Source organism: Archocentrus centrarchus, chromosome 12 (genome assembly GCF_007364275.1).
Source record: "Archocentrus centrarchus isolate MPI-CPG fArcCen1 chromosome 12, fArcCen1, whole genome shotgun sequence".
Classification (NCBI taxonomy): domain Eukaryota; kingdom Metazoa; phylum Chordata; class Actinopteri; order Cichliformes; family Cichlidae; genus Archocentrus; species Archocentrus centrarchus.
In genome coordinates, this window is record NC_044357.1 from 10,203,484 (window position 1) to 10,217,985 (window position 14,502).

Here is a 14,502-nt window from a genome sequence, read left to right on the forward strand (position 1 = left end):
ATGAATTAAAATAAACCAAAAACACTCATGAAAGTTGGCAGTCTTTTAAAGATGCGAACCACATCTGTTGCCCCTGACATCTGGATTTGTGGGTGAGCGCAACCGTCAAACACAATGTTTTAGTTGTCTTGAAATTACTTATTGGATGAGTGGGTATAATGGACACATGAAGGTGCTTGTGTCCTTATTTCCAATCAGACGCGACTGTATGAGGAAGGCGTTCATTCCTTTTTGAGCTTAAACTGCTTAATTTCCACCCACTCCCACAGCAGTTCATTACAGTAAATGGAAGACTGATGCAGTTCAGTCAGTTTTACGTTAGCAGACTCAGCAAGTGGTTTTCATTGTGAATGTGAAAGTGGAATAAAACTTTTACTCGCTCACTGGGGTTTTTTTTTTTTTTAGCAAATGAAAGAATAAATGAAATAAATTATAGCTGCAATTCAGTGAGCTGTGAAGATTTTATGGCCACATTGTTCTAATTTTGGCATTTACACAAACCTGACATTTATTCTATGTGTGAATATATTCTGATTCCTAAAAATTCCACAAAAGGGAATATCATAAAGGAATGGGTTGGTTTTAATGGCTGGATTTTTTTATTCTAAAAATCCATTTTTGACAGATAATCAACAACATCTAACATATTTCAAGTCAGCTGCTTTTTTTTTTTTTTTTTTACTGCTTTGAAGCAGAAGCAGAGCAAATTGAGAAATTTGATCAGTAATTTTAGTTAGTTTAGTTAGTGCGGGAGTTGTGAACTGCCGCCAAGCACAGCTGTGTAAATGTGTTGACTTATAAGAAGCAGTATTTTTTTTTTCCTCTTGGGGGGGCGGGGGTGTTACTCAATAGCTGTGAATTCAGAATGCTCCTTTTTCATGCTCCTATATTTCATTTCTACTTCCCAGAGAAATCTATCTGTCTGAATAGAAGCAAACGTCTATTTTAGTTTTCACCTGCCAGCCTATAGTATAAGTGCACTGTAACACATTAAGGAAAGTAATTCTACGTCTCTCCTGGAGAATGAAAAGTAAGAAGCTGTAAAAAAGATGATTTAAAAAAAAATCCCCTGAACTAAAAGCTGCAGAGGTGCAGTGGCAATGATGGTGGATGTGATTGACTAGAGGCTGGCGTGGTGAATTTGGGAGGTGGGGGGTTGTTATGACGCATCAAGGGCATAATAATAACCATGAGCTATTTATAGGACCACAGCGACCTACAGTATGATATCCTTCATACACCATCTCTGTGTGCTTACATAAGTGGAAATCATGACACGCTAATTTGCATTTTGTAAAGATTAATTACTGTAGCGCAGCCGAAAATGAACTGAATAAGCTCCTTTTCAATGCTGTAGGCACTCACACCCATATTTTATTTACAATAAACACACAGAAAACATCAAATGTTTAAACTGAGACATTTTACTATTTCAAGATAAAGATTAGCTCATTTTGAATTTGATGGCAGCAGCACATTTCAAAAGTTGGGACAGAGGGATCAAAAGGCTGGAAGACTAAAAGGTGCAAAGAAGAAACAGCTGGAAGAACATTAACTGGCAACAGTTCAGCAACATGACTGGTTATAAAAAAAAAGCATCTGCTTCTCAGAAGTGAAGGTGGGCAGAGGTTCACCAATCTGGGGGGGAAAAAAAACTGTGTCTACAAATAGAATAATGTTCCTCAACTTAAAATTGTAACGACTTTGAATATCCAATCATTTACAGTACTTAGTGCCATCAAGAATTTCAGGCACTCTGGAGAAATTTCTGTGCACAAGGATTAAGGCTGGAAATCAATAGTGGATGTTCATGATCTTCAGGGAGTACTGCATTGAAAACAGGCACGATCCTGTCACAGAAATCACTGCACAGGCTCAGCAACACTTCCAGGAATCACTGCTTTCTTTTTTTTTTTTTTTTTTTTTTTTTTGATGTTTGCTGAAAAAAAGAGATTCAGAACCTCAATGACTTGCTTACATGATCAGCACAGTTTACTGTCAGTTTGCCCAAACTAATGATTGAATTAAAATATAAAAGTAAGTAAATGAAAATGTGTGGAAAGGTGATCTTTTATCCACTTGGCCACAGGAGCTGCTTTATTTCTCTAAAGTGTGCACACCATCTCCCCCTTGTGTTAAATTTTTATCTGGCTCTATGCAGTAATGGTCAAAATCATATCAGTGCTCTCTCATACAATATAATGTTATAAGAAATGCTTCCATACGTATGGCTCATTATAATAAAAAAAAAAAAATGGCTTTGAATTAATCAGTTTTCTCTGGTCCTCTAGCTGAGATGTATTTTTTTCTGGAAGATATTCCACCACTGCAGATGACAGAAGTTTGCTAAAAAAATTTTTGCTAAAATTGCTAAACTGAGCTAACACTGGATTTAATAACATGTTTAGGATACTTTTAATCCAATAGCAGGAGTAAACACACTCTCCCCTGGCTTTGGACTCGTGGCTCTTATGATTTTGCCCCACTCGAGGGTCAGTGCCCCAGACCGCCACAGTCTACACCAGTTTAGCAAATTTAGAATCTTAGTGAGTGACGTCCTGACCCGAGATCACCAACTGTAGCCAGGTGTCCCTCTCACCCTGGCAGACAGCTTCTGTTTCTTTTCTGTCTGACTTCAGGTTCATCTGGATGGAGACTGTATTCCTGAATGCACCTGTCCTCACTCCATTGTTACCTCATCTTCTCACTTTACAGTAGCATTATCCACTCAGTGACACAATTGACTGTAGTTATACATTCAATCAACACTTTTTGTTGCAGTTTCTTTATGTGTTGTTGTTTCACTTCACCATGGTTATTTAAACTGCAGGTCTAAAGGAGGAAGCAGAACAAGTTATGGAACTGAGCCAGACAAAATCTCAGAAAACTGGTCTGACAGCTGTCTTATAAAATATGAAACTATTCAACAATATACAAAGAAATCTTTATATGGAAGTTTATTTCTGCCGCTGTAAAAAAAAAAAAAAAAAAATGCCTGGTAGAGCTAAGTAAAACTTTTGGGTTGCAATTTTAAATTTTGACTTAAGAACTTGAAATTTCAAGTCATTTTGTCAAATTTTAAGTTATTTTCTCGGAGGTTTGAGACAGTAACTCAAATTTACCAGACTTGAAATTTTGAGATAATAACCTGAAAGTCTGATTTATGGATGACAAATGACGTTTTGCTTCGTTTTCAGTGGCAGAAACAAACGTCCATACCTTTATGAACAGTACATGTACCAATTCAAATGTTGCAATATGGCTTTGCTTGTTCCCCACACAGAGTGATCATGTGCAGTTAGCTGGTGGATTATCAGACTGAGCATGTGGTCATCTGGTAGATTACCAGGTCTGCGCCATAGAGAGGAAGAAAGCCAGCCTTGTGTCTCCCTGTTGCAGTGACTTGCATGGCAAAAACCCAGAGTGGCCCAGGCTGGAGCTTTATGCAGACAGGCTTAGGGATAATAAATGTTATTTTACACACATAATTAAAGGTTTTAGTGTTGATGCCTGTAAGTCCAACTCTGCTTCCCAGATTCCCAGACTGGATAATTCTCTCTCACTGTACTTATTGTGACTGCTTCTAGGAGTGGACACAGGTCTGTTGGTGTGAGATCAGAGCTTCCCTACCATGAGATCCATCCAGGTTTCTTCTCTTTGTTTTTATTTATCCATTTTGTTTTGCAGCTTCTCTCTGCTCTGGCTCTGATGTTTGTGCCTGGCTCCACCTTGCACCAGCCCTCGGTCACAGACCAAGCATCAGCTCTGGCTTTCCCATGCCTCTTGGTGACCCTTGAGCCACCCCTTCATCAGTCATTACTGTTGAACATGTTTACTAAATGAAAGATTATTGTGTCCCTCTAGGAAATTAGACATTTCTTCACGGGAGCATGGCCAATTTAACAAGAAGGCTGCCAGCAGGCTGCAGATATTTGCACACAGAACTCTCTCTGTTCTCTTCTCCCACTATCTGCCTCCATATTCGTCCATCTCTTTCTCCATCTCTTCTTCGGGCCGCGGCCTCTTAGCAGTCAGGCCAACCATCACCTCTGGCTTCCCACACCAATGTCACCAGGTGGAAGTGATTAAAGTGTTTCACCCTGTGTTTTGAGTGGGTTTTGATTATTTTGCATTTTTCATGTTTTTATTTTACTTTTTTTTAAGGTTTTTATTTTTAAAAATTGTTGTAAGTGATTTGATTTCCTATCCAGGTCTCCCCCAGTTTTGGGAAAGGGGCACACCTGCCCTGTCAGCCCTTTTTAAAAAAAATAAAAAATAGAGAGAGGAAGCCAGCACTGGTTCAGAAGAGCAGGACAGAGACACAACAGAGAAAGGGAGAGGCAGCGAAACAGACGTCAGGGAGACTTGGGTTGGAGTTTAAAATAGATCCCTGGAGATTTGTTCTGTGTTGTTGTTTTTTTTTATTTGTCTCACAATGACCTATTTTATGTCTTACCAACCAGAGATCAGTAAAGGTAGCAAAATTAAAATAAGAAGCAACAGTCTGCCGTGGTCCTTATGTGGAGGAGATCAGAATCTGCGACATCTCAATTTAAATATCCCTGTCTCCACTGGGTCGCTGACACTGAGTTCAGTGTTGTAGCTGTTAGTAGAACTCTAGTTTCTCACATACTGAGGGTCAGGGTGAGAGGATTTAGAGGAGTTTCACCGGGAAATGAGAAGCTACTGATTTTTCTATCAATTTCATATCTCTAGATCATTTACCGACACTGACATCACTCAGTCAAACGGGAACAAGCCTGCAATGCCTGGCGTGACTATTTCCCACCCTTTGGAAATGACCTTGGCCATGGCTAAGTCATTCTTGAGATTTAATGTGGGAGGATATAGTATATAATAAGAAGGATGAAAAATACAATAGTTGCATGGTCTAGTCACTCTACACATCCGGTCCTCTATTCACTTTCAGTTTACTTCATACAGAAGGCTGGCGCAGGGAGGGAGGAGGGTAATCCTCTTTTGGATCATTGGGCAGACACCTCACTGAAAGCGTGTGCGCACACTGAAGGGCTGCAGTAGCAGCAAGTTCCTTGAGCGCAAAGTTTCCTCCCCAGAAAGTTAAATGGCTAAATACAAGCCCTGGATGTTGTGCTGCTTTATTTTGATCGGTTTCATTTGCATTGTTGCGATCGTGTGCCTGTGCTTCACCTCGTTCCTGGACAGAAGATGCCCCAGCGGCAGTTACAAGCGTGCGGCCGTGTCCGCAGACTCTCAGATTTGCTCGGAGATTGGCAGGTACGGTTTGGTCTGCTGGAAGTCCTATTTATAGAGCGAAACTGTGGTTAATGCTGGAAGAAATCAGTACTGAATTTGACCACAGTTTGTCTTGACCCCAGTGCTTTTTAGAAATTGAAAGATTTTTTTCTAATTAATAATTGATTGATTAATTGATTGATTGATTTTTGTAGTTCTTAAGCTATTTTCATTTTATATACGTTTTTATTCATGTTACATGAAGTAGGATTGCGTGTGTGTGTGTGTGTGTGTGTGTGTGTGTGTGTGTGTGTGTGTGTGTGTGTGTGTGTGTGTGTTGTGTGTGTGTGTGTGTGTGTGTGTGCTGCTCTCAGTTGCTAGTGTACACCGAGGCACAGAGGAGCCAGTGTGCACTCAGCAATCGGCCACCACACAGTAAAAAGGCTGCTTAAGAGCAACTTGGTCACTCGGTGTGAACCAACCCTGAGGGCACAGAGCTGCAGCGGTGCGCTTTCTTTGAGTTCCTGACTGTGAGACTAGTGTTGCTTTGGTGATACCAGGGAGACGTTTGGGTTTACTGGGCGCAGAAGTTCTTTTCTTTTGTTTTGCCATCACCTTTTCCTTTTAGGATGTTTCAGTTTGCGACAGTCCCGTTTTTAAGCTTATATAGCGGCGTTGCTGTCTCTTTATATTGGGTCCTTTATAATTAAGCTTTTATTACAAATAATTCACAAACTGGTTAGACTGGCGCTCCCTACTCTGATTTAAAAACAAAACAAAACAAAAAGCTGAACTGAGCAATACGATAAGTGGTTTAAGAGATTTAATTGGCTGTGAAGAATAGAGATAATACCTGCAGATCAGTAAGCAGGCAGGCCACTGATTCTCCTCACCACTTGTGCTTGTAACTGTAAAAGGAAAAACTCAGTACCTGATTTTAGTCTCTCTGATTGGCGAGTGGCCTCTTTCTCTAATATGCTCTGCGGTTGAGTTATTTGTTCTGCGCTGAGCGAGCAATCTATCAATCAAGCCTGTAACTCCAAATGAAGATGAATGGGTGATGTTTTTTTCCCCCGCTAGGGTGTGAGAACACCTTTCCTGTTTTTGTGTTCGCGGGAGCAGATAGATATATTTCTCCCTTTTCTCTGCCAGAGTTTAAAAGGGGTTCATTTCCCACTTCAAAGCCGACGCATTAAATATGTTCAGGCAGGTAAAAGCGTCGGGCACAATGCCAACAGGCAGCAAGTTCACGTAATCACAGAAACTTAACCCACATCAGCTTTTTTGTTGTTGTTTAAAATACTGACCTCGTTCTTTTACGGCAGCTGTGGGACAAATGGATATCTTTATTTCTCTTTGTGTTTACCATTCACTGCGGATCAAGGACCGGTTTCCTCTTTTAAACCTTGGTCGGGACATAGAGGAAAATAATAGACTCACAGTGTTCTATCAAACTCAAAATATTCCTTTTTTTTTATTATTAGGATTAACTAAACTATATCTACTAGAATATCACAACTGAGCCAAACTGTTGTATCTCAGCTTCAGCTGCCTTTAAAACTCTTCCAGCTCTTTTTTTTCTTATGAACTTTTTTAATTTCATAACCCATCTTTATCCAGCTGCAGATGCACGATGCACTGCGTGCAAGTCAGTTCTTCACTTTTCTCCAATAGCTGTGATGCATTCTGTTTGTAATATAATCCCGACCGATGTGTCACCGACAGCTGCTTTTGCTGCCTCCTCTGCCTCTTACTTTCTGTCCGATCCCATTGACTCTCTGGTCTGACCGCATCAAGACCAAAACATTCCCAAGACTGCATTCTCCTGTCGCTCAGTGACTACCCTTGATCCCACGCCAGCCTGCTGGTGAAAAGACCCATTGAGGGCTTTTCAGATCCAGAATTAATTAGTCGCATAACTGAGTTACATCCTCTAAGTGCCAGGTTAATCACACACAGAGAGAAAGAAAAAGAACACCACCACCATTATGGTCAGCGACTTCCTGGTATGTTACCTGAGGCCGACCTCAAACAACAGGATGTGGTTTCAACATGTCTACTGGCAGCCGTCACCGTACTGACGTCTTTAATTAATAGATCCCCAAGTTTCAGCCTGATGCTAAAAGAGCTGAACAGTGTTTGTGGGTGAATAGTTAGTGTTAGTGTAATCGGTGACTAAATGTGAGTTTCCCATAAATACAGCCAAAATTATCTTCCAGGAACATGCTTCAGCAGGGTGGGTCAGCAGTAGATGGCGCCATTGCAGCTCTCCTGTGCACATCTGTGGTCAATCCTCAGAGCATGGGGATTGGAGGGGGGTCTATAATAACGCTGAGAAATAAGACAGGTGAGTCCTCTGTTGTCACATGCATTGCTTAAAACTGTGTTTCTTATAATCAGTGATTGATTAGACAGATCTAATTCTAATTTCTCATCTATTTTAAGGGCATGTTAAAGTCTACAACTTCAGAGAGACTGTCCCACAGTCAGTAAAGCCAAACCTGTTAAAGGAGTGTCCCACTACATTCAGACTTTCCACAGGTAGGCAGATTTAGCTATCAATATCTGGGAACAGACTTTGTCTAATTCAGCTCCATTACTTTTCCCACTTTTACATTGAAGGCAGTCAGTGGATCGGCATTCCTGGAGAGCTGCGAGGCTATGAGAAAATTCACGAACAGTACGGGAAGCTGCCCTGGGCCAAGCTGTTCGAGCCAACAATTAAACTGGCTAGGGACGGCATCCCTCTGCCAGTCTTTCTGGGAAAAGTTCTGGCGACTCCCTTTGTGAAACAATTCATACAAGGATCATCTCTGTGGTACAGCTTTTCACTTACTGCTTTGAAACAAATGATTATTTTTTTTAAATTAATGTTTGCAAAGAAAATTTTCAGTTTGAAGTCACATGTTTGATGATGCCCAACAAACTAAGGGCATTTGTAATCCTTGCTGGAGCCTGTTTCATGCATCTGTCACTGCAGAAATCCTGGAGCAAAGAGCCCTCCTGTAAATCCCTGGTTTAACTAATTTAATGATGGTTTTATGTAACCTCTTGGTTTAAAATTGACTCAGAGAACTTGACTTTACACATTGCATAATACAGTAGTTTAGCCCAGTCACCAAGCTTATTGTTCTCAGTGAAGTATTGTTATTTTAATGACACAAGGGTGCACACTGTTTTTAATAATGTGATATTTCAGGACTAGGATTTAACAGCTCAGAGGCAAAGGTAGCATTAACCTTCAACCAAAAATGTTTGTGAGAGGTTTTTCATAAAAAAAAAAAAAAAAAAAAAAAAATCCAGGGATCAGGTTTCATGGGGAAAACGTGAAACAATCCATTTGATTTATGGTTGTCTGGCCTGCTCTCCAAAAGTGTGTGCACAAACAGAGTTTTAAGATGTTTACGATACAGAAGGGAATCTGGAAAAAGAGACCTTTTTCTGAGGAAACTACGTCATAGTTAGAAACCTTTCGGAATCACGTCATGCACTTATAGCTATAAACAGTGTTGCATTATGAGGTGCAAAATGGGGGCACTGCAAAGAGGATGAGAGGAAAACTTTGTTTGACTCACTGCCTTCGGGGGTAGATTTTAGCTGAGCAAGTCATTTTGAAAAGGTGTGTTCACTAAAAGGGAATTATCTTTGTGTTTGCCAGTGGCTCACTCTCTACGAGGGGTTGGTCTTGTTGATGAACTGAGTACATTTTTGTGTACGTGGGTGTTTGAGACACATGCTCGGCTCTAGGTTAAGGGTCAATAATGAGTTTTGTTTAGGCTGAACGTTATGCAGAGTTTCTTTTGATTTGGGTGTCACTGATATACACTTTAGTACTTTTGAGGTTTCAGCAGTGCTTTTAGGGGGCATTAATTTCATGTCAGTGCCATTTGGTCAGTGTGTTGCATTCCTAATGCATCCAGGGTCTCACCTGGTGCAGTGCACTGATGACAGATATGGTGATTAGTCAGGCGCTGGAGCGGCTGTTATCTCCCTTTTCAGAGTTAGAAATGCCTGGAAGCTTTTTATTTGCATGTTTTGTGCTTTTATGCCTTGATTGATCATTTGATCCTACAGCTTCTAAACTGAAAACAACTAAAGTTTTTATGATCAAGACCAGTAGAGAGGGTACTTTGGATGCAATAATGAAAATTACTCTTCTGCTGTTGCCTTTTATAATACCAAAGTGCAATGAGTTTTCAGTGACAGGTCTAGTTTTGTATGATGAAAAGCAGAGTCAGTTTTTATGATCCTTGTTTACATTTTGCAATTCTTAGATTTTGAGTATGACCCTTATGCTCCCTGTGTCGTGTATTTCAGTTTACTTCCTGTTTAATGTTGAAGGTTACAGTAATTCATCATGTGGTTTTCTGCGCTTTTACTTCCATCTCGTGTTCTGTGTTGTGTATTTAGTCAGTGTTTTTCATCTCGGTGCAGTTCCTGGTTCCTCGGTTGTGTTTGGATTGCTTTGGATGTTTCTCGGGATTTAGTTTAATATTGTGAATTTGCTGACACCTACGTAAGGCCACAAGGAAATCAAAGATCCTTGATAAACAGCTATTGGGTCCACTGAACAACATTTCCCTGAACTGTAATTGCCCTGTGTTAATTTCTAATTATATCAGTGTAGCATGCCAGTAATCATATAAGAGCTTGAATCTCACTTCAGTTTATTCTGTCTATAGATACATGCAGGGAATCAAACAAATATTCTTCTTTAACTGCCCAAAAATGAGATGCTCTTCATCTTTTTCACAAGTACAAATCAACACTTAAGCTCTGTTAACTAAGAAGCAATTTTAATGTCCAGTGTCTTTATCAAACACACATGTTAAACATTCCTAATCCTGGTGGGAATGAAGTAAGAATGGAAGGAAGAATGGATATTGATCCATTCTTCCTTGCAGAAGTGCTTCAGCTGTGCCATATTCTTAGGATGCATGGGGTGTACTGTTTTGACCCTTCATCAGTTTTTGGTTTTGACTGCTCTCTGTCTCTTTTTCTCTGCTTCCCTTTTTTGTTTAGTATGTGCTTGTGTTTGTGTTTTTTTGTCTTCAGTGAAATTTTATGCCACAAGAACAAAACTGTCCTGAGCACAGGAGACATCCTAAAGTTTCCTAAACTTGCAGAAACCATGGAAACAATTGCAAATCACGGAGCAAAGGAGTTCTACACTGGCAAGATAGGGCATGACTTAATCCAAGACATAGAAGCTGCAGGTTGGTGCAGTGTCAGCACTGGCAGCCTGAGGGGCTGTATTTGAAAAGGAATTAACTGTAACGAAAACATTAATTTTATTCACTCTAAATGATTTGGGGTAAAGTTTGTAACACGCGTTCTATATTTTTGTCTCAGGTGGGAAGTTGACCATGGAGGATTTGAAGTCATTCCGTGTGCAGGTCGAAGATGCTTGGACTGTTCCTCTGGGAGATGCTAAACTATATGTCCCTCCACCACCTGCTGGGGGCGCCCTGCTTGCCTTCATTCTCAAAGTCATGGAAGGTTTCGCATTTTGTGTGATTTTTGGTCTAAGCTGCTCTTACAACTGAATGAAATTCCAATAAAAATATAGTAGTAAAAACTTTTCTTAGGTCACAAGTTCTTAAAACGATTGTCACTGTCTGATTTTTCTGCAGGGTTCTCACTGACTTCGAACTCCCTGGTTGGTGACAAGAAGATTCAGATGTATCATCATTTCATAGAGGCACTTAAATTTGCTAATGGCCAGAGAAAGTGCATATGTGATCCAAAGTTTAATAACACCAAGGTTGGAATCTGAAATCTCTTTTTCTTAGTATTCATGGGGAAATTTTTAATAAAAGGGCAAAAAATTTAATTGTTCAAACAGTCATAAAAGATGATGTATTCTGCACAACTACGCCATCTCCCACAGTTCTCTTAAGGATTTTAGTGTCTTTCAGCCCATTGTTTTGTTCTCATTACTGTTTAATATCACTTCTACTTTATGTCGGGGTGTATATTATATAAATTGTCTTCTGCTTTTCATGATATTTTTCTTTCAGTGCGCACATCACTTGATTGATCCCACCTTCATTGATCGCATCAGGAAGATGATTTCTTCAAACAGGACTCACAGCAACTCTTACTACAATGTCACACCTTCATCAGATCACACTGGGACGACACACGTGTCTGTCCTCGATGAAGATGGCCTCGCAGTCTCGGCCACGAGCACTATAAACCAAATGTGAGCAGGAAGAGTTTTATTACAGGAAATACATTAATATAAGGTGTATCGACCCCCTCACCTGACTGAGTGCCTTTTGTTCTCTAGATTTGGAGGACTGGTTTACTCTCAGCGTACAGGAATCATCCTCAACAATGAGCTGGCTGACTTTTGCGGGAGAGCAGACACACTGAGGGCAGGTAAAGTTACAGGCATGAGCAGCACATGTGTCATCATGTCATCACTGAGAGTGATTTCTGTCTGATATTGGGCGTTACTGTATTTTTACGCAGGCGAACGGCCTCCCTCCTCAATGGCTCCAGCAATACTGGAGTCAAAGTCTGGAGGGATTCTTGTGATTGGTGGATCAGGAGGAAGCCTGATTACGACAGCAATGGCCTTGGTAATTCAATAATTAAACTCAGAGTGTTTCCCCCTTTATCTGCTTCCTTGTTTGTTTACTTACAGTTCTTTTATCCTTGCAGTCTATAATAAATCACCAGTGGCTGGGGATGAACTTGAAAGATGCCATTGGTGCGCATATTGTCTTTGTCGACTCAGAGAACAACGTAAATTTTGAGACTGGTTTTGACAAGGTGAAGTACTCCCTTTTATCCTCACTGTCCATTAATATTATTCAAATTCACTACACTATCTATTGGGGAAAAAAATCATCTATAATAATGGATTCTGAAGGAGATTAGAAGGCCATAATCCTACAAGTCAGATTTAATTTATCTGTAATCTCTTAAGGATAAGTGGTATTAATTTTTTGTCTGTGTGTGTGTGTTGTGTACCCTCAGTCTGTGATAAAAGGCCTAACAACACGTTTTGAACACAAGCCTGGGAACTGGAGCTTCTTTTTAAATGTGGTCAATGCCGTGGAAAAGCAGAACAGCTGCATTGCGGCTGTATCTGACAGCAGGAAGATGGGAATGTCAGCAGGATACTGAGCATGAGGACACGTAACCTTTCCACTAATATCTGCCCTTTTCACTAACTGACCCTTTGCCTTAAAAGTAATCTATGTGCTGCAGCACTGCCAACAAAAGGTGAGCGAATGGTGCTGTGGCTCTTTCCAAACGGAGCAATCAGGAAACTACTCACCTTAGTGGATGACTTCAATTTATAATAACTTGGGTCACATTTTCAAACTTTTGGCCGTTATTTCTAATACAATATAATAAAGTTATTGCTGAAATCTTCACCGCTGGCACTGTGGACAAAAAGAAGTGAGCTGGGTAGAGAAACAGTGGTGAGATCCAGTCAATTCAGATTATTTAGAGGTGAATCTTTCAGCAAATAACCAAAAAGGTGATTTCATTAATATTTTTGTCAGCTACTCCTATGCAAATATTAGAAAATAGGCACATGCACTGCTAATTTCCAGACCAGTGCCATTACGATATTGCAGTAAAGTGCCCTGAGATGATGTAATAAATGTGACAGACTGTTTCCTGTGAACTTTGCTTTCATCCATGTCTCAACTTTTCCACCTTGTGCAGGTGCTGAGAATTTTTTGTATGTTGTTGTTTGTTTGTTTTTTTTTACGCAATCACTGAAAAATTCCTATAAAAACAGATAAGAATGCAATTACTATGTGCACAACTACAGCACGTTTAGGACAAAATTCATCTAAGAAACTGGTCTTTAAGGTGTTTTGAATGTTTGCAACATTTTTATAGCACTAGCCTCAATGACAGTTGTCATAGAGGATGATGACGCTTTTAGTGTTGCTTATGTGTGCCCGGAACTCAGTGAAAGTTGGAGATAAGCTGAAATGAAAACATTTTTTAAGGTGATGTGACCAACAGGGGCAGTGCTCACATTTGCCTCCATGAACTGTAGGACCAGTGCGTACTGTGTGTGTGTGTGTGTGTGTGTGTCTGCTAAATCAAATTATCATTGAATGTTTTATATTTCTTATTCTGTGTAAGAAATGTTTACTAAAGATGAGCCATTTAAAATTTTTAATGTGACAGCCTGACTGGTATATTGGCAGCTTCCCAAACAGACAACTTTTACTGTGGCATTAAAGATTTAACTTTATATGAAACAATCTTACTCAGATTGGAGCCCATGCTATAAGTCCAAAATTAACCTATAAAAAAAGGAAGTATATTTTAACACACGCTAAATATTTTGTATTTTTTTAATGTTTTGTGAACATATTTTGTATTGTTTGTAATAAAAATTCTTATAAACCACAAACCCCGAGCGCTGCATTTCTTTGTCCAACCAATCACTTTTCTGCATTTCTTTAAACGTGTCTTCCTTGTTGTTAGTATAGTATGACAGGAATAATTTTGCCTTACACTTTTATACAGAGCAGCGCTGGAACAAAGAAAGCAGTAATGAGATATGTTTCAGTCGAGAAACTTATGAATTAGTAATGATTTCTTAAGTGGATTCAGCTCCGTTCTCCTTTGAAGCACTAGATGAGAATTATGAGAACATGCAAATTTGACTCTGTGTGAAGGGCCGCTGTCTTTGTTGTATGACAAATGAGTTAATCTGGGTAAGTTGCAACTTTGCTACTTTAATGTCATGATCTTGCCCTTGTTGTATAAATGACAACCACTTAAAGTGAGCATCATTTTAAAGTGTGCAGAAATCGTCTTTCCGCTAATGGCCTCTCACTCAGAGCAGAGCAGTTAAATAATCCTGTGATGACTCGGCACACTTTCACTCACAAGTCCCTTGATGAGGCAAATTATCTCAACAGTAGTTCTTTTATTACATAATTTTTTGTCATTATATATATATCTGTCACAATGCCATTCGAGGCAGCGAATCAAATTAAAGCTACAGTAGACTCTGATATTCACAGAGAATTGAGATTTTCTTTTCTTGCCTAAAGTGTTAGTAAATTGCTCTCCCTGCATTGCGTAACTCTGAAGTTAATATGTGGAAGTGAGACTTTGCTTAATTGGGCCCTAAAGGAAAATTCCAGATTCTGTGATGAGATTTTTTTTTTTTTTGGCGTTCAGCTTCTTCCCAGAGCAGTTGTAACCACTGCAGGTAACACAAATAAATGTAAAATTTTTGGCATGTTAACTGTAATACTGACATACACACAATGTGGTTGCAGTCTCTCCCAAGTA

General features: G+C 39.7%; 1 protein-coding gene across 1 annotated transcript; it reads left to right on the top strand.

Moving 5' to 3' along the window:
- The first annotated feature begins 5,010 nt into the window (after positions 1–5,010).
- Positions 5,011–13,600, top strand: ggt5b (gamma-glutamyltransferase 5b). The gene is made up of 12 exons (XM_030742219.1): positions 5,011–5,256; positions 7,434–7,561; positions 7,660–7,755; positions 7,837–8,032; positions 10,270–10,430; positions 10,567–10,713; positions 10,848–10,978; positions 11,235–11,419; positions 11,507–11,598; positions 11,692–11,801; positions 11,884–11,994; positions 12,202–13,600. The coding sequence occupies exons 1-12, from the start codon at positions 5,084–5,086 to the stop codon at positions 12,349–12,351; spliced, it is 1,680 nt and encodes a 559-aa protein (XP_030598079.1). The 5' UTR covers positions 5,011–5,083; the 3' UTR covers positions 12,352–13,600.
- Positions 13,601–14,502: the final 902 nt, after the last annotated feature.

Bases quoted from the DNA above. Each gene is read 5' to 3' on its own strand.
- ggt5b (XM_030742219.1), top strand. From the start codon at position 5,084: ATGGCTAAATACAAGCCCTGGATGTTGTGCTGCTTTATTTTGATCGGT. The intron at 5,257-7,433 runs GTACGGTTTGGT...ATTATCTTCCAG, and splicing joins ATTTGCTCGGAGATTGGCAG to GAACATGCTTCAGCAGGGTG. The intron at 8,033-10,269 runs GTACAGCTTTTC...TTTTGTCTTCAG, and splicing joins ATACAAGGATCATCTCTGTG to TGAAATTTTATGCCACAAGA.